General features: G+C 46.5%; 1 protein-coding gene across 5 annotated transcripts in view; it reads right to left on the reverse strand.

Moving 5' to 3' along the window:
- Positions 1-19,187, reverse strand: part of MPP7 (MAGUK p55 scaffold protein 7) — a 239,591-nt gene that overhangs the window by 170,449 nt on the left and 49,955 nt on the right. For all 5 annotated transcript variants that reach the window (XM_051821591.3, XM_008268037.5, XM_089311856.1 and 2 more), the window contains exon 2: positions 13,516-13,653. In XM_051821591.3, the coding sequence (XP_051677551.1) occupies positions 13,516-13,552 (37 nt within the window). In that variant the 5' untranslated portion in view covers positions 13,553-13,653. The remainder of the gene's footprint in view (positions 1-13,515; positions 13,654-19,187) is intronic.

Consider the following 19,187-nt stretch of genomic DNA (forward strand, 5'->3'; position numbering starts at 1 on the left):
CAGTGTGAGTCTACCTGTACTGGGAAAAACAGAAACACATCTAGTCAATCAAAAAAAAAAAAAAAGGACCGAAATAATTAGAATACAAAACACAACAGTAAGAATTAGATTGTATTTAACCCAACAGTTTCCCACTATCCACAGTGCTCTGCCAATGAAGAAATTCTGTCCAGCAGAAGCATAAACTCACCAAAGCTTTCCAGTAATTCTGAACAAAGGACATTGAGCTCTACTACAAACAGCTCCCAGATAAAGCACAGGCAAATGCCTTCTAGGATGAAAACCAGTGATCACTCAACACAGAGACGAGAACTACACAGGCAGTAATGGAACAACTGGATTTCCACAGGTTAAAAGGAAAGATGGACCCCTACCTCACACCAGACACAGAAATGAACTCAAACTGGATCAACAATCTAAATGTAAGACTAAAAACCATAAAACTCTCAGAGGAAAACATAGGGGTAAATGTGTAAGACCTTGGATTTGGAAGTGGATTCTTCACGTGTCATTAAGAAGCAGCAACAGGGGGCCAGCACTGCGGCACAGCAGGTTAAGCCACTGCCTGCAGAACTGGCATCCCCTATGGGAGCCAGTTGGAGTCCTGGCTGCTTCACTTCCAATCCAGCTCCCTACTGATGTGCCTGGGAAGGCAGCAAATGATGGCCCAAGTGCTTGGCCCCTGCACCTACATGGGAGACCTGGAAGAAGCTCCTGGCTCCTGGCTTTGGCCTGGCCCAGCCTTGGGCCATCTGAGGAGTGAACCAGCAGATGGAAGATGTCTCTCTCTCTGCCTCGCCTCTCTCTCTAACTCTGCCTTTCAAATAAATAAAGTCTTAAAAAAAAAAAGTAACAACAGAACTTCTTCAAAATTAAAAATTTCAGTGCATCAAAGGACAATATCAAGAAAGTAAAAAAGACAACTTACAAAATAAGAAAATATTACGGCCGGCACCGCGGCTCAATAGGCGCCGGCACACCGGGTTCTAGTCCCGGTCGGGGTGCCGGATTCTGTCCCGGTTGCCCCTCTTCCAGGCCAGCTCTCTGCTGTGGCCAGGGAGTGCAGTGGAGGATGGCCCAGGTGCTTGGGCCCTGCACCCCATGGGAGACCAGGAGAAGCACCTGGCTCCTGCCTTTGAATCAGCGCGGTGCGCCGGCCACAGCGTGCCATTGGGGGGTGAACCAACGGCAAAAGGAAGACCTTTCTCTCTGTCTCTCTCTCTCACTGTCCACTCTGCCTGTCAAAAAAAAAAAAAAAATTACTAATTCATAATGGTGGTTTTTAATACTTATAATATATGTAGAATTGCTAAAATTCAACATTAAAAAGACAACCCAATTTTAGAAATGGACAATGGACTTGAATAGACATTTCTCCAAATAAAAACAGACAATTGACCAACGAGCACATGAAAAGACACTTGATGTCATTCATCACCAGGGAAATGCAGATCCAAGTCACACACTTAGAATGGATGTAAGTTCTTAAAAATATAGGAAATGACAAATGTTGATGAGAATGTAAAGAAACGGGAACCCCTATATGCATTGCTGTAGAAGTACAAAATGATACAGTTTGGCAAGTCTTCAAAAAGCTAAACACAGAGTTACTGTTTGACCAAGAAACTGAACTCCCAGACACCTGCCCACAGAATTTAAATCAAGGACTTGGTCAGGCGCCTGTGCAGTGATGTTCACTGCAGGATTATTCACAACAGCCCGAAGATGGAAACATCCCAGTGTTCACCAACAGATAAATGGCTACACAAAAAGCAGTATATATACCTACCGTGGAATACTACTCAAGCATTAAAAAGGAACACATTTCTCCTACGTGCTACAGACAACATGGGTGACCCTCAGAAACACTCAAAGTGGAGCAAGTCAGTCAATAAATGGAAAGCCCATGAGATACCTGAAACAGACCAAGGCTGGGACAGGATGCAGAAGGGTGGCTGCATGGGCGACTCCTCCTGATGGACACAGAGCCTGCATTTGGGATGACGAGAATTTTTTATAAATGGTGGTGACGGTCACACGACCATGTGGTCGATGCCCTGAACTGTGTGCTTAAAAATGGTTAAAATGGCAAATTTTATATCATATGTGTTTATCTCAGTGTTGAAAACTTAATTGAAGGGTAAGCTACACAGCCCCCAGTAAAGCCTGCGCTCGCTACAGCACATTATTTCCAAAAAGACTATAAAATGAGCATCAAAATGAAATGCATATATCGAACAGCGAATGAAAATCTCGGGCAAAATCCTTACCTAGAATGACTGCTGGGGGCTTCTCTTTTCTTTGTAAAGATTTATTTATATATTTGAAAGGCAGAGGCAGAGAGAGAGACAGACAGAGAGAGGGGGAGAGATGTCTTCCATCCGTTCATTCACTCCCCAAATGGCCACAATGGCCAGAGCTGGTCCTGTCAAAAGCCAGGAGCTTCTTCCAGGTCTCCCTTGCAAGTGCAGGGGCCTAAGGACTTGGGCCATCCTCTACTGCTTTCCCGGGCCATAGCAGAGAGCTGGATCGGAAGTGGAGACGCTGGGACTTGAACCGGTGCCCACATGGGACACCTTGCAGGCTGCTGCTCTTTCTGCTATGTCACAGTGCTGGCCCCGGAGGCTTTTCTTAACAGCCAGGGCACTTGAGTTGGCAGAGCAGGTGCTGTCAGGACACCTGCCCGCAGTCACTTCCTTGGCCACTAGAGGGCACTCTTTTTAAAAAAGATTTTATTTATTTATTTATTTGAGAAGTAGAGTCAGAGACAAAGAGAGAAGTCTTCTATCCGCTGGTTCACTCTCCAAATGGCCACAACAGCCGGAGCTGCCCCAATCCGAAGCCAGGAGCCAGGTGCTTCTTCCTGGTCTCCCACGTGGGTGCAAGGGCCCAAGGACTTGGGCCATCTTCTATTGCTATCCCAGGCCACAGTAGAGAGCTGGACTGGAAGAGGAACAGCCCGGACTAGAACCGGCGCCTATATGGGATGCCGGCACCATAGGCAGAGGATTAACCCACTGCACTACGGCACCGGAGAGGGCACTCTTGATAGGATACAAGTTGACACACTGCACAGAGGAGAAAAGAGCAGTGACATTTCTCTGCAGCCCTGGAAAACCCATGCCTGTTACACTGAGAGGGCTTTTTTGCTTGGTTCCTAAATATTTTACGAACCGTGACAAGGACGAGAATAGGTGTGCTGATTCAGTGTCTGTCTACACCTACAAAAATAAGCCGTGCCTAAGTGCCAATCCACATGTCACCTTTTGTTCACAAGGAACACTTAGCAGTCACCTAGGCACCTAATGGTTTTGAGTGGCTGTGGAAGAACCTGAAAAATTCATGAACATGAGTCAAATCAGAAGTTTCTTTGAGGGAACAACTGGGAAAAAAAAAAAGCCAGCAAGTTCAAGACCTTACATTTCCACAACAAAAATCGACATATTATCAAGGGGAGAAATCACAAGGTTTTTTGTTTTGTTTTGTTTTGTTTTTTAATGAAAGATGAGAAAGAAAATATTTTCATGTCCTTAACAATAGCAATAAAGCCCATTTTCATGATTTTAAATAATGTCCTGTAGGGAGAATCTTGGTGACATATTCCGTACAACTTGAGACCACCACGTTAAAGACAAATGCATCGTGGTTTTGATGCAGGAAATACGGTGAAGAGCATCTCCTGACCAGACTGGTCCACGATGCAGACAGCTTGAATACTGGCTAACCATTTTTAAAAGAAACTCAACAGAACTTCTTATAAACAATATGTGTCACTGAAATTAGAAACTTAATACTAACAACTAAAGGGGGTCATTTATAGCTCACAAAAGCAATTAATGGGACAAAAAGGGCCAAGTGATTCACAGCGGTTAAGACGCCGCTTAGGACCCCCCCTATCCCATAACAGAGGGCCTGGCGTGAGCCTTGGCTCTGTTTCTGACTGCAGCTTCCTGCCAACGCCCACCCTTGGGAGGCAACAGGTGATGGGCCAAGTGCTTGGGTCCCTGCCAGCCATGTGGGAGAGCGGATGGAGTTCCTGGCTCCTGGCTCTGGTCTGACCTAGTCCCAGCTGAGGCAGGCATTTGGGAAGTGACTCTGTGGGTGTCAGATCTCTCCGTGTATCTCTGCCTCTCTCTGCCTCTCAAGTAAGTAAATTAGCTTAAAAATCTTTCAACAAAAATAAAAATGGAAGATAGGTGAGAATTACACAGAGAACAAAATGAAAAAGCAAAAAGGTGGAACTATGGACACATAGTATGGGAGATACAGGTTCAGGCCAAGACTTACCCGTGTTTAACTGCATACCAGAGAGGAAAGAGAAACTGCAATGCATGTAGGGAATAATGGAAAAGACCATGGGAAAGGATTTTCCAGAATTCATAAACTACATGGATACACATATTTCAAAAGCCCAAAGAATTCTCAGTAAGGCACAGAAAGCGAAACACAACCTAGACACATCATGGTGAAACTGCAGAGACGCAGAGAAAGAAAATGTTAGAACTATCCAGAGAGGGGCCGGGGCTATGGCGCAGCAGGTTAATACCCCGGCCTGAAGTACCAGCATCCCATGTGGGCGCCAGTTCAAGTCCTGGCTGCTCCTCTTCCCATCGAGCTCTCTGCTTTGGCCTGGGATAGCAGTAAAAGATGGCCCAAGTCCTTGGATCCCTGCACCCGCGCGTGGGGGACCTGGGAGAAGCTCCTGGCTCGTGGCTTCGGATCGGTGCAGCTCTGGCCGTTGCAGCCATCTGGGGAGTAAACCAGCGGATGGAAGACCTCTCTCTCTCTCTCTGTCTCTACCTCTCTCTGTAACTGACTTTCAAATAAATAAATAAATCTTTTTTTTTTTTTTAAAAAAAAGTATAATTCAACAGTAAAAGTAGCAACTGTAAATCCAGAAAACAAAAGCCGGCAGAGCCACAAGAGAAATGCACAGTTATTAAGGGAGACTTTTTTGTTAACTGATTCTCTTGGTCATCAACAACAAAAACAATAAAAACACAGAATACCTGGATGATTCATTCAACAAAATGGCCGCAACGTGCAAATAACACTGAATAACTCAAGAACTGAGGGGACTTCAAAAAAAGCTTGTGGAAAATAAATTAAAAGGTAAGTTTGCTTTGGTGTAAAAAAATTTAAAATCAATGCACACAAGGAGGATCTTCAAAATGTGCAAAAAGCATTATTATAAACGATCAATGCATGGTGACTGGCGCTATAGAATAGTGGGGTAAAGCTGCCACCTGCAGTACCAGCATTCCATATGGGCGCTGGTTCAAGTCCCAGTTGCTCCACTTCCAATATAGCTCTCTGCTATACTTTATATGGGTTGTATAAAGCTACAGCCGTGCTATGGCCTGGGAAAGCAGTGGAAGATGGCCCAAGTCCTTGGGCCCCTGAACCCGCGTGGGAGACCCAGAAGAAGCTCCTGGCTCCTGCCTTCGGATCGGTGCAGCTCTGGCATTGCGGCCAGTTGGGGAGTGAACCAGTGGATGGAAGACCTCTCTCTCTGTCTCTACCTCTCTCTGTGTGTAACTCTTTCAAATAAATAAATCTAAAAAAAAAAAAAATCAATGCATGGATTTCAAAATGGTTTGCAGGGCCTGGAGTGTGGCACAGTGAGCTTGGGTGCTACTTGTGATATGGGCATCCCATTAGTGCCAATTTGAGTGCTGGCTGCTCTGCTTCCAATCCAGCTCCCTGCTAATGTGCCTGGGAAGACAGTGGAGAATGGCCCAAGTCTCTGGTTCCCTGCCACCTTAGTGGAAAACTAAGACCGAGCTCCTGGCTCCTGGCTTTGGTTTGGCCCAGCCCTGGCTACTGTGGCCATTTGAGGAGTGAACCAGCAGATGGAATTCTCTCTCTGTCTCTCTGTCTCTCTCTCTCCGTCTCTCTCTCTCTGTCTCCCTCCCTCCCTCCTATGCACACATGCTCTCACTATTGCTCTGTCACTCTCTTTCAAATACATAAACAAATCTTCAAAAACAAATTTTGCAAAAAATAATCTTTTAATTCCATTTTCCAAGAACTTTTTGAAGCACCCTATTGTTAAACACATACAGAACAATTACTAAAATAAGTCCAAAAAAGTTCAAAGAACTAAAATAATACAAATCCAGTTTCTGACCACAAATCAATTAAAGCAAAAATCAGTAACAAATAAAATTTTACGTCCTTAGTTGGATATTTTAAAACATTCTAAATATTCAATTACTAATTATGAAATAAAACAAATATTGAATGAAATTAGAAAATATTTTAAAATTATAGCATGACATAATCTCAGAAATATGTAAATGTGAAGATTAGTAACAGGAAAGAAGACTGTGTATTTATGAAATGCAGTATTTCAAAGAATTAGAGAATGATAAAAGTTAACAAAATAAAACCAAATGCACAGTAGGCCAAAAGCTGTACATGCAAAAAGACTAATAAACAACAAAACTCTAATAAAATTAAGCAGAGAGAAGAAGAGAGGGTAAAAATTACCAAGGTCGGCACCAAATTAAAAGCATCAGTGCGGAAACTACAGACATAAAATATTATAAGTGATTATTTCACAGCAAATTCAAAACTTTTGATGAAATGGATTGAGTCTTAGAAAAACAAAATCACCAAAACCGACTCAGGCATAGAACGGCTGTTCTCCAGAGTGTTTACAATAAGCGAACCAGCTGCCAAAACTCTGTCAAAAGGACAATTTCCAGTCCCAGCAAGCCTAACAGGTAAGCTAACAAACTTCTCCAAAAAGAAAGATCCCTCCTCCCCAGCATACGGTGAGAGGTTAGCATGACTCTGCAAAAATGTAAGCACGAGAAAGGGACATAGAGGCTAAAGATCCCTCCTGGACACGGATTGCAAAATCCTAAACACAGGACGAGCAAACCAGACCCAGCAGTCTACGAAACGAACAGTCCACTACAACTACCACCAAATGGCAAAGTGCACGTTGGTTTAACGTTCCAACATCAACACAATTTGCTAAAGGTCAGGGGACTAAGAGGAAGCCATTCAGATGACCCCTGGAACAGTCAAATGCACTTGATAGAATTTAAAGTCGAAAGGCTAGTCACTAAAAGAAAAGGGGGAAAAAAAAGGAAAGGAAAAGGGGGAAGAAAAGCAGCCACCATACCAGGAAGCGTCCTTGATCTAATACTGAGTGTACAGAGGGGAAAGAAAAAAAGAACCAACAGGAAAAGAAGAAATGTTGGAACAATGTCTTTGCGATCTGGAACGCACTCAAGGCTCCTCAGTCCCTCTTCTCGCACTCAACCTTTTGGTGAAGGCTGCAAGCCACAGGGAAGCGCCAGCCTGCAGCCTAGGACGCGGCAGAACAGCTGGGCACTCACACGGGAAAACATTAACTTGGGAGAACCCTGGCCCACCTCCCACACAGCATCGATTGAGAGCACTGGAAAAGGCAAAAGCAAGTTAAGGGCACAGTCGGGAACAAACAGCCGAAGTCTCCAATCACACAGCAAAATGGTGTTGGAGGACATGAGTGCCGCTGGGCACCTGAGCGAGCAGCACAGCAGGGTCGGGGCGCTCTGAGAACGCGCGCTGGCCGGTGGCCGCCCAGGGGAACCTAATTAAAGATGGGTTGCTTTCAAGATAAATTTGATCTGGGTTTAGTGGGAAGGTAATTACACAGCGGGCTTAGTTACAGAGTTGCTTAGCCCTGTATATGTTTAAATTACTGTCGGCCATCCAGTGGAAAAAGATTTCTCAAGTTCACGGTGGCAGCCCACCGTGTCGACTGTGCTGGCTGGGACGGGGAGAGGCAGGAGGGCCCAGGCCTGTGCTGCAGGAGCCAGGAGGGCGTGCTGGAGCCAGCAGTGTGTTTCTGCTCTGAACCTGCAGGCCGGGGACTCCCTATTCTCAGCTAGACCTGGTCAAAAAGCAAACGCTCTTCCCGCAGGGAAAGATGCAAAGCCACACAGTGGGCATTTTTCTTTTTATTGGGAACCAGGCAAAAGGAAATTTTCCAGAATTTCTGTGCAAAGATGTGTGCTGTTCTCTTTCAATTGGCCGGTAATCTTTAAAAAAAATAAGTGATCAGTACAATAGGAGCTGCACTGCCTTTCTTTTCTCTTAAAATAACATGTAAGAGGGGCCGGCACTGTGGCATAGTGGGTAAAGTCGCCGCCTGCAGTGCCAGTGCTGGTTCAAGTCCCGGATGTTCCACTTCCAATCCAGCTCTCGGCTGTGGCCTGGGAAAGCAGTGGAAGATGACCCAAGTCCTTGGGCTCCTGCACCTGCGTGGGAGACCAGGGGGAAGCTCCTGGCTCCAGATCAGTGAAACAGGCGATGGCTCAAGTACTCGGTCCCTGCCACCCACAAGGGACATGCACATGCAGTTCCTAGCTCTCAGCTTCAGCTTGGGCCAACCCTGGTTGATGGGGGCATTTGGAGAACAAACCAGCAAATGGAAGATTCTCTGCTCGCTTACTCCCTTTCAAATAAATTAAAATAAATTAAAATTGTAAAAGTAAATGTTCATTTTAAACCTAAAATAAAAACCTGGCATAATTCCATGTATTTATAAGGCTCAACAACAAGCAAAGTTAGAGTATACTGCCTAGGAATGCTTACAAAATCATTATTAACATATGCTGTGCGGTAAGAATCTTATTTTTAAAAAAAATTATGCTATTTATTTGAAAGGCAGTGGGACAGAGAAAGAGGGAGACACAGAAACACACAGAGAGACCTTCCATCCGTTGGCTCACTCCCCAAATGGCCAGAATGGCTGGGGCGGGGCCAGGCTGCCGTCAGGACCCCGGGTCTCCCACGTGGTGGCAGGGACCCAAGGACTTAGACCGTCTTCCACTGCCTTTCCACGTGGAAGTGGAGCAGCTGGATCTCTAACCGAAGCTCCGACATGGGATTCTGGCGTTGCAGGAGGTGGCTTCACCCACTGTGCCACCACATAGGCCCCACAATCTGCTCTGCTCTTTTCTTTCCTCTTTGTTTTTATTTATTATTTATTTTACTGTCCACCTCTAAGGAGGCAGAGGAGAGGGTAGCTGTGAAGGAAAACACGGTTGCTCTCGACATGTCCGATTTCCTCGCCTAGGTGGTGGGTCACGTGGGCGTGGGTCTTACACCCACTTTTAAAACTGCACTTATAAAAGTTTTACATGCGTTTCTGCACATATATTATGTTTCACATTATATGCTGTTTGCAAAAATCCTTCTTAATGAAATTAGAAAAGCAAAACTCACAGAGGTTTTATGCAGGAAAGGAATGAGCAGCCCCGTACTGTGCAGGAATAAAAACAAGATCCACTCCCTCGCTGAGAAGGGTTGTTTCCTATGTGTTCACGAGAATGGTCTTAAGAGGGTCCTTAAAAGGTTTGTAAAAAGAAGAAGAAGTAAATTTATCGTAACGCCAAGCATCGAAATCCACGTGCAGTGTTGCACAGCACGCCTCTGTCAGGAACCTTCTGAAGATCCCGTGGACACTGAGACCAGGACTGACATGAAGTACGCGGGCGGTGGGCCGTGCCGGCTGGGGTCTGCCGGGAAGCGAGGAGGGAGTCTGCGCTGACTGCGTCTGTGCGCTAACAGCTGAGAGCTGGAGGCGGCAGTGAGAATTCGTACTGAGCTCCACGCTGCACCAGTGACTACACCCAGAAACACCGACCGCTGGACACACACGTGTGCTTACACACAGGTTGGTATATTCACATACACGTCTCTGCTCTGTCGGCGGAGGGGCAGACAAGAGACAGCAGCTCCAGCGCCCAGATCCTGGCTTCCAGGCTCACTCTCTTTAACAGAGAGCAGGGCTCTGCAGGGACATGGCTGATTCCAGCACCCGGGCAGGGAAAACTGATGATGAGCCCGGGGCGTCCCTAGCGCCAGCGTGAGGACACACGAGAGCCACACAAACGAGGCCACATGATGGGGGGGGGGGGGGGAGGAGAGGATGGAAGCACTCAACAGCAAGGCCCCCACAGCCAGGGCTGGGACAACCTGAGCGTCAGAATACAGAAAGGCGTTGCTGGACTGAACCGCACGGGGCAGACTCAATGTCCCGCGAGTCTCCAGTGACAGGAACCCACGAGGGAGGAGGAGGACAGAACTTCCAAATAATTTCTGGAGCTACTTCACCCTTTACCTGTGCAGTGTGGGCTGCATGTAGACTTCCTCCCAAAGACTACAGTGCAGACATGGACAGCGGTGTCAGGCCAGATGACAGCATGGCACTCCCCGAAACACACAGCCCCAGTCTCCTTGTGAGAAAAACATCCAGATTCCAACAGACGGGAATCTTATGACGAGGTTCCTTGACCAACGCACGTCCCCAAAATCAGGGCCAAGTCTGAGAAACCCAGCAGAGCCCAGAGGAGCTTAACATGACATAGCAACTGAACGTGGCAGGATATCCCAGGGAAGATTCTGGAACAAAACGGATGCTCGGGGAAACCGAGGACATCTGAACAAAGCGTAGGTTTTAGTCGATAAGAACGTATCGCTCTTGGGTCACTGATGGAAAAACCAAAACCAAGGCACTAATAAAGGAAGAGACGGTGTGAGGCATATTGGAACTCTGTACAGTCTTCGTGACTTTTCTGTAATTCTAAAATTGTCCTGAAAGATTCTCTCGTAAATGTTTGTAGGAAAAGATCAACATCAGCACAGCTAAGAAAGAGAACCCAAAACATGCATGATGCTGGCGGATGGCAGAGGGGATACTGCAAGTCTGTACGGCAAAGATGGATTATTGCCTAAGTGACCCTGCGAGAACTGGCAGTCCCCGTGGGGAAATAAAATCAAATTAGACCACTGCCCCTCTCTCTCTCCACATACACACTGCCATTGGATTACAATTCCGAATGTGCAAAACCAAATTTGTAAAATTATCAGAACACCTTAGAGAAAAATCTTCACGATCTTGGGGTGGGGCAGGCCTTCTTAAACAAAAGAAAGAAACAGTCATGAGTCCTACAGAAAAGAGTGATTTGACCACATGAAAGTTCTCAACGTCCATAAAATTAATGACAGCGTTTAAAGAAAACAGAAGGGTAACTACTGGGTCACTCAAAACGGTGCTCAACCTACCAGGGCCTGAGGGATTCACGCACAGAACACCAACAAAGGAATTCCAGCAACAAATTAGAAAACGCTAAACCAGTGCCATCCCGGAAAAAGGATGTAGGTGGGTAACTCAGAGAGGAGCGGCCATCAGACACGAGGGGCAGGCTCTGGGGCAGCGGCGGCAGCGCCCACACATTTCACACTCGAAGGGCTACGTGTTTTCCCACTGGACTGGCAAAAATGATACAGGCTGAAGGTCTTGAGCGCTGGCAGCCGTGTTGGGGGTGGGGGGCGGGAAGAATCTTGAACGCGCTGTCCGTAAATCATTCATTAGTTTAGCCACTCTGGAGAGCGATTTGACAGCCTCATTAACTGCACATGCATCTTCCCTTCGCAGGTATTTACAGAAGGGAGGAAACGAGGGATTCGTGAACAGGGCAGTGGTTCATTAGGCTGGGAGTCTATGCACAACGCTGCGCAGGTACACAGATGTATACGGGGCTAACTACGCACAGAAACGCACTCACTGCTACATATACCACGGAAATACCCCTCCAGGACACACGCTTATTCTAGAGAGTGAGAGTGGGATCCATAAGCTCTGATAAAACTCAGTGCTTAAAAGGCAAAGAAAACTAAAAGGACTCAAAACTGTTCCTGTACATCCACATGTGTTTAATGCAAGGAAAACTCTGGAAGGGTACTTATCAAACAGAAAGAAAGAACGAGGTCAGGCAGAGGCGAATGTTCTTCTGCGGGAATTGTGTAATTAAATTTTCTTTTCCTTTAGCAAAAGGAGTCAAAGGGACAGAGGGAGAAGCGGGCAGAGTTTGACGCTGGAAGCGTTTTGCCCACTGGGAGCTTTTCTGCAGCTCTAGGCTCACTCTGCCTCTGGCCCACTGGAGACCTCCCGGGGACAACATCACGGGCACTGTGCGGCCATGGACCCACGGGGCTACGACACACAAGTGATGGTGTCCACGGCGCTGTGCTCTGGGGCTCCTATAACCGCGGCGGCACCGTGTCGACTCAAGGTCAACAAACACAGCAAAGCAAGGCAGATAGGCAGCCTAGTAGGGGGGTAAGCCCTTTTAAAATTCTGAATGGCCTAGGCAATTTTTAAAAACTGACGCCTACACTGAACCCCTGTAAACTATAAAACCCCCATTTTTGTTACCCTTGTGTTCTTTGTAAGCAACAATGATTTGTGTTCAACCAAACCACGGCATATTTTTTAGGGCATAGCAAGGTATAAAATCTATCCAGACCCTACGAGAGTAAATTTATAGCTCAAATCGATGTTATCTATGATTTCCCAAATGGCTTTGCAAAATTAAACCATTCATTTTTTTATATACAGTAAATATATAAAAATACAATGTGGGACCACATAAACATGAAAAAGAAAAAGGATTTTTTTTTTTTCCAAAGGACCTGGCTTCCAAATTAGCATCCTGAGAAAGAAAAATGCTACGTAATTGAACAATCGACGGATCGTGCTGGATAAAAACAGGACAAAATCTGATAAAACAGTTAAGAATGCCTACAAATGATGCAAACGAAAGAGGCGAAGTAACACCCCGCGGGCCACACACAATCAAATCCGCGAAGCAGCCTCCGGAGGTGAGGGGTGCTGTGGCTGCAACCGTCCAGTTTGCGACAGCTGTCCCAGCTAGGGAGAGCAGGGTGGCCAGGGACAGCCCAACCCCGCAAGCTCAGGGCCACCCACGCGTGGGCCGCTGCTTCCTGGAGGGGTCTCCCACCCATGTGCTGTTTTCCTAGTCCTGCCGGCAGGATCGCCAGGGCAGCCTCCGTCCCAGCCACCTCCTGACCCAGACAGGCAGGAGGGGATTCTACACACATACACGTGCACACGCACACGCACACATGCCCGCGTGTGTCCATGGGGATTTTTTTCCCCCTTCTTAAAATATTCAGTAGATGCATCTCCAAGCCTCACCACTCATAACAAGGTAGAAACTGTTTCTTAGTTTTAATTGGCTCCCATCGCAGCAATTTCTAGATAGTTTTTACACCTGCGGTAGGCATAATATTTTTCTGCCTTAAAGAAAAAAGTAAGAGTTTGAGGCAAATGTGGCCACCAAAAAAAAAAAAAAAAAAAAAAAAAAAAGTAAAAAGTCCCTATCTGTTGTTAAGAGTGAGTGAAAGGCCATGTGGGGGTAGTGGGACCTGTCACATTTTGCATGTTTAAAACACTGAAGGGTTGCTCTTAAAATGCACGCTGTCACCCAGGTAACTCCTGTGTGCGGACAGCAGGCGCACCAGAGCCCTGCCCAAGGTTACCTTTCTGGAAGTAGGGCAGACCCAAGCTGAGCTCACGGCCCTCGTGTTAGCTAGAGAGCCAAGTAGGACCCGTCTGCACTTAACTTAAGGCGATGCTCGCTCCACTGTGAACAAGAACATTTAAGGAAAAGGGGACAGGGACACAGCCCCACTGGGCTCGCATACCTGTGTCAGTACCAGGTCCCGTGGCCAAGGCTGGCATGATGCCACAGCTCCACACACTGGCCCCGGCGAGCCACACGCAGTTCCAGTCCCCGGCCTGTGGCCACACCCACTGCAAGACTCAGATCTTGAAGGCTGACTCTAAAAAGAAAAGAAACACTTGCATTACAAAAGAAAGAAAGAAAAATAGTGTCATTCAGATAGGACATCCTTTAACAAAATCACAATTCTGATTTCCACATACCCCCAGAGCCATCACTGGCTTCTAGAGTTTAGCTGTGTTTTTTCCTACAGGCTACAGGCAAACAGTGAGTGGAGGAGCGTCTGAGTTTGACACGCAGATTTCTAATGGAAAACATAAGCGTGCTGTATGGGGTATGGAGGCTTCCTTAAAGGTTTTCACATTTAGTTTGGGGACCTCTGATTGGATCCAGGGAGAGCCCTGAGACGCTCTTTCCCGCTGTTACTGTAACAATTCTAAACTCCACTTCTTAATGCAGAACAGAGGCGGTACAGCCTGTCCCACACAACAGAGGCTGTTCGGCCACACAGAACCGTATTTGCTCGACAGCTCATCCTCACATGACGACGGCGGAGTGCTCTATCGGAAGCCGGCACATGACCTTGGAGGAGCACATGACCTTGCAGAAGCAGCGAGATGGTATCGCAGGTTCACACACGTGTCAGTCACCCACAGCAAACCGAACGACCCCAGCTACTACACAAAAGTCAGCTCGCGTCTTGCGAGATCAGAGCACTGTTTTCAATAACCGCCCTAAGGAATGATTACATCCCAAAATAACCAGCAGCGGCAGCTCAGGGTACAGCTAAGAGCCAGGGCGCCAGCACTGGCCTAATCTGCAATCCTGTTAGAGCCGTGACCTTGCACGACAGAGTCAATCTTACAAGTGGTCGTCTGGTAACTCAGGACGCGAGGTATACAACAGACCGTGGCACCCAGCGAGCAAACAATAAACCCCGGCTGCTATGACTGGGATTTCTTTAAAAAAAAAAATTATTGAACATACCAAGACGGGCACCTACATGTACAGATAAATGAGCTTTCTGAATGCCAACCAGCTCATAACCAACATCCAAATGAAAAACAAAACATTCCCAGGGATCCCCAGGAGTCCTCGCTAGACGCCCAGGGTTTTTTAAATGCACGTAATGAGATTATGAAACGAAAACAGTGGAGAACGCGGCGAGATTAAAATTTACATTGGCCTGACACCTAGCAAGAGGCCATGTGGTTTACATTTGGTTCACCACCGCCTAATAATGGAAAATGCACTCCACTTACATTTTTATAAAAACTCACAAGAACCACACAATGTGTTCAAGTTCATTTTTTAATGCATTTGCCCCAATTCTCTACCTGGCATAGTCAGAAATTTGGAAGCGTATTTTATCATACATTAGTGACAGCGGAGAAAGAGAAACCTGGACATGGAGGAAAACTGGCTCACTCCAATTCTGGAAGTCTGCAAGCTGCTGATTCACATCACAGAATAAAGACAACGGGGCTGGTCAACCTCTTCTTGAAATAAAAAAAAAAAAAACCCGAATGCTGAGGTCCTCTGGAAGCCTTCTAAATGCACTTTCTAACTGTCCCAAGGCCGAGCAGAGGCCATCACCTTGGACCGCACTCGGTGCTGGGACATCTCTGCTTTCCAGAGTGACGTCACAGAGCGCTAACAAAAGGATGGTTATTTCAAATACCAGGGGAAAAATATAAACGGCCCAGCTAAAAACAGCAACAACAACCAAAAAAAAAAGGGGTGGGAGAAAAAGACAAAGTGAGGGTCCACTCATGCCCACTGCTGAAGCCGATTTCCCTAGTAGCTTGAAAAGGCCAAAGCCAGCTGCACTTCCATAAATGATTCCAACAATCAGGAGTCAGCCTCCAAGTGGCAAAGATGCTCCTTACACAACAATGGGCTTGCAGTGAATTCAAACTCAACAAAGTCCAAAATGGACCATGAATATTCAAAGAATGCATTCGATGTTAAATGTTGGTTTTGCCAACTAAAAAAAGGAAGATCCATTAAAATGTGTAAGATATAAGCACACTTATGCCGACCATGTAAAAAAAATTAGAAAAACCTATCAAAATTTGTATAATGTGGGGCCAGCACTGAGGTGTAGTGGGTTAAAGCCGCCGCCTGCAGAGCCAGCATCCCATATGGGCACCAGTTTGAGTCTTGGCTGCTCCCTTCCCAATCTCTGCTCTGGCCTAGGAAAGCATGGAAGATGGCCCAAGTATTTGGGCCCCTGAACCCATGTGTGGGAGACCGGGAAGAAGCTCCTGGCTCCTGGCTTCAGATAGGCACAGCTCTGCCCACTGCGGCCAATTAGGGAGTGAATCAGCAGTTAGAAGACCTCTTTTTCTGCCTCTCCTTCTCTCTGTGTGTAATAAAATAAAATAAAGTATTCAGAAATCCAAGAATTAACTTCATAAAAAAATTTGTAAAATGTAAGCATATACATGTCTACACATAAACATGTGTATATACACATATACAAGGCAATAAACATGTATAGATCCAGGTAGGTATGTATCATACGTGTGTGTATATACAATGCAAGCTCTTTCTGCCATCCGAAAACTCCTTATTTGAGTGGCATAGATTGTTCCTATGACTATGGAAACACGCATACTATATAATCTATACATATGTACTATATAATCCATACTACGAAACCCAACACTTTCTTTGTGGCCTCAAGAACTTACAATGTTTGGCTTTTATAAGCCACATACGCCATATAATAAACCAATTTATGCTGTTACGGCAAGCGAAATTAAAATCTGATACAATTTGGTGCATTCACATTCCATTCAAACTAAAGACCTCGCTTTCCAAATCAAAACAGCCTCTCAAACTGACGTCGCCATATGTGAGGGCCTTAAGCATCTCGTGTTTCATTTCATAAAGAACTCACGGCTACGTTTTTTCCAAAGCCACAGAGAAATCATCTTCTAAACATAAATGCACTATTTTCTCAGAACGTACACGAGTAGATTTTTTTTTATTCTTCTTTTATTGCAGAGACAGAGGGACACACAGAGGGAGAACTCTTCACTCCTCAAATGCCCACAACAGCTGGAGCTGGGTCAGGCTGAAGCTGGGAGCCCGGAATTCAACTGGGGTCTCCCATGTGGGTGGCAGGGACCCAAGCACTTGAGCCGTCACCTGCTGCCTCCCGGGATGCACGTGAGCAGGGAGCTGGAATCACCGGGAACAGGGCTGGGACTCGAACCCAGGTGCTCTGATATGGATGCAATGCCTCCACCAGTATCTTACACACTCGGCAAAATGCCGGCCCCAAGAAGAGATAGATTAAAACAAAACAAAACAAAACAAAGGGTGTGATAGATTCCTAACCAGCAAAACACTTAGTGTTTTATGAAACGAAGCAGTGTTGTGAGTTTTAACTTTCAAACGGAGTTAATTTTTTTTTTTTTTTTTTGTAGCAGTGATGTTATTTTCTTTGGCTAAATTTATTGAAAATGCTTTGGAATCTGTCAGAACCCAGCCATAATTATTACTGACTGTTGTATGGGATCGATTTACTACAACACAAAAATACCAGCTGTTGCAGTGTGTCCTGAGAGGGATTACCGAATATTCTTAAATGGAAGTTCAATCCGACTTTCCATAAAAGAGAGGTCGAACCTCAGTGCCAGGAATGCAACACCAGTACCCCGTGCACCTGACGCATTTACAATACCCGGTGGAACCACTGCAGCTCTCCGTTAAAAGGGCTTATTTTTGAAATTTCATTATTCCAGTTGTACCTTGCTTCTATATATCACACTGTATCAGGTTCTTCTGGCATCCACCATGTGGAAACACGGGTCTGGGAGCTCCCAACGTTCCATTTCTACCCAACTGGGTGACCTGCCCTGCTCCTAGGGCACTCGTGACATCTAGTGGCCAACCGCAGAACTGCAAGTGTCTGCCACAGAGCGCGGAGTTCTCAGTACAGCAAAAAAGTCACTTCACCTACAAAAACAGCATGTACTTCGTGCCTAGGAGTAAGAGACCAAGTAACTCCCAAACACGGTTCCTCTCCATCTGGGAGAGTGTTCCAGAACATGAAAACTGCTGGTTAACTGGCATTGTGATAAACTGAGTCCCATCAAGAGCCTGTCCATCATCAGCAGACAATAATTGTGCTCAGGAATCCAACTATGGGTTATCCCACCCAAGAAAAATGCTCTACAGGTACATTTTAGAAATCTCATGGAGCAGTAAGATAACACACGCAAGAACAGACTTCTCAATCAATCTCACAGAATGTCTTTAAAAGTGACCCACTGAGGACCGGCGCTGTAGGTTAATCCTCCCCTTGCAGTGACGGCATCCCATATGGGCACCGGTTCAAGTCCCGGCTGCTCCTCTTCCAATCCAGCTCCGTGCTAAGGCCCGGGAAAGCAGAAGATGGCCAACATGCTTGGGCACCTACCCCCATGGAAACCCAGAAAATTCAATGTCTACCATTTGGGTTTCTATCAACAAACCCTTCTCAGATAGGCTCCCTTATACTGAGAGGGAACAGGGTCACTTGGAGGCCTGTTTATTGGATAAAAAAGCCACCTGGGGAATGGTCTAAAGACAGCAAGATAGGGGGGCCGGTGCTGTGGCACAGCAGGTGAAGCTACACCTTGGGATGCATCCCATATTGGAATCCTAGCTGCTCCACTTGCAATCCAGCTCTCTGCTAACGCGCCTGGGAAAGCAGCAGAAAATGACCCATGTATCAAGGCCTCTGCCACCCATGTGGGAGGACCTGGACAGTTCCAGGCTCCTGGATTCAAATTGTCCCAGCGCCGGCCCTTGCAGTTATTTGTGGAGTGAATCAGCAGATGGAAGTCCTCTCTCTCTCTCTCTGTCCCTCTCTCTGTCTGTAACTCTGCCTCTCAAGTAAATAAATAAGTCTTTAAAAATTAAAAAAAAGTTGCCGGCGCCACAGCTCACTAGGCTAATCCTCTGCCTTGCAGTGCCGGCACACCGGGTTCTAGTCCCAGTCGGGGCACCGGATTCTTTCCCGGTTGCCCCTCTTCCAGGCCAGCTCTCTGCTGTGGCCAGGGAGTGCAGTGGAGGATGGCCCAAGTGCTTGGGCCCTGCACCCCATGGGAGACCAGGAGAAATACCTGGCTCCTGCCTTCAGATCAGCGCAGTGCGCCAGCCACAGTGCGCCGGCCGCGGCGGCCATTGGAGGATGAACCAACAGCAAAGGAAGACCTTTCTCTCTGTCTCTCTCTCTCTCACTGTCCACTCTGCCTGTTAAAAAAAAACAAAAATTAAAAAAAGTGACTCACTGGTTATATTACTGCTAACATCTTAATCTTCATAAATTAACACTGTCAAAAAAGGCAACATGTGGCTAAGTGGTATACATGTAATTACACAGAGTGGAATTTAGGGACTTGTATTTGGAGTAGTGGTTAAGATGCTACTTGGGATGCCCACAACGCAGGAGTGCCTGGTTTCAGCCTGGCCCAGCCCTGGCAGTTGCGGCCATTTGTGGGAAGTGAACCAGCAGGTGGAAGATCTCCCCTCTGGGGCAGGCACTGTGGAGTGGCACCCTAAGTGGCTGCCTGCAGTGCCAGCATCCAGGTTCAAGTTCTGGCTGCTCCACTTCCAATCCAGCTCCCTGCTAATGCA

This window comes from Oryctolagus cuniculus, chromosome 13 (assembly GCF_051225735.1).
Source record: "Oryctolagus cuniculus isolate XC-2025 breed Fujian yellow rabbit chromosome 13, ASM5122573v1, whole genome shotgun sequence".
NCBI lineage: Eukaryota > Metazoa > Chordata > Mammalia > Lagomorpha > Leporidae > Oryctolagus > Oryctolagus cuniculus.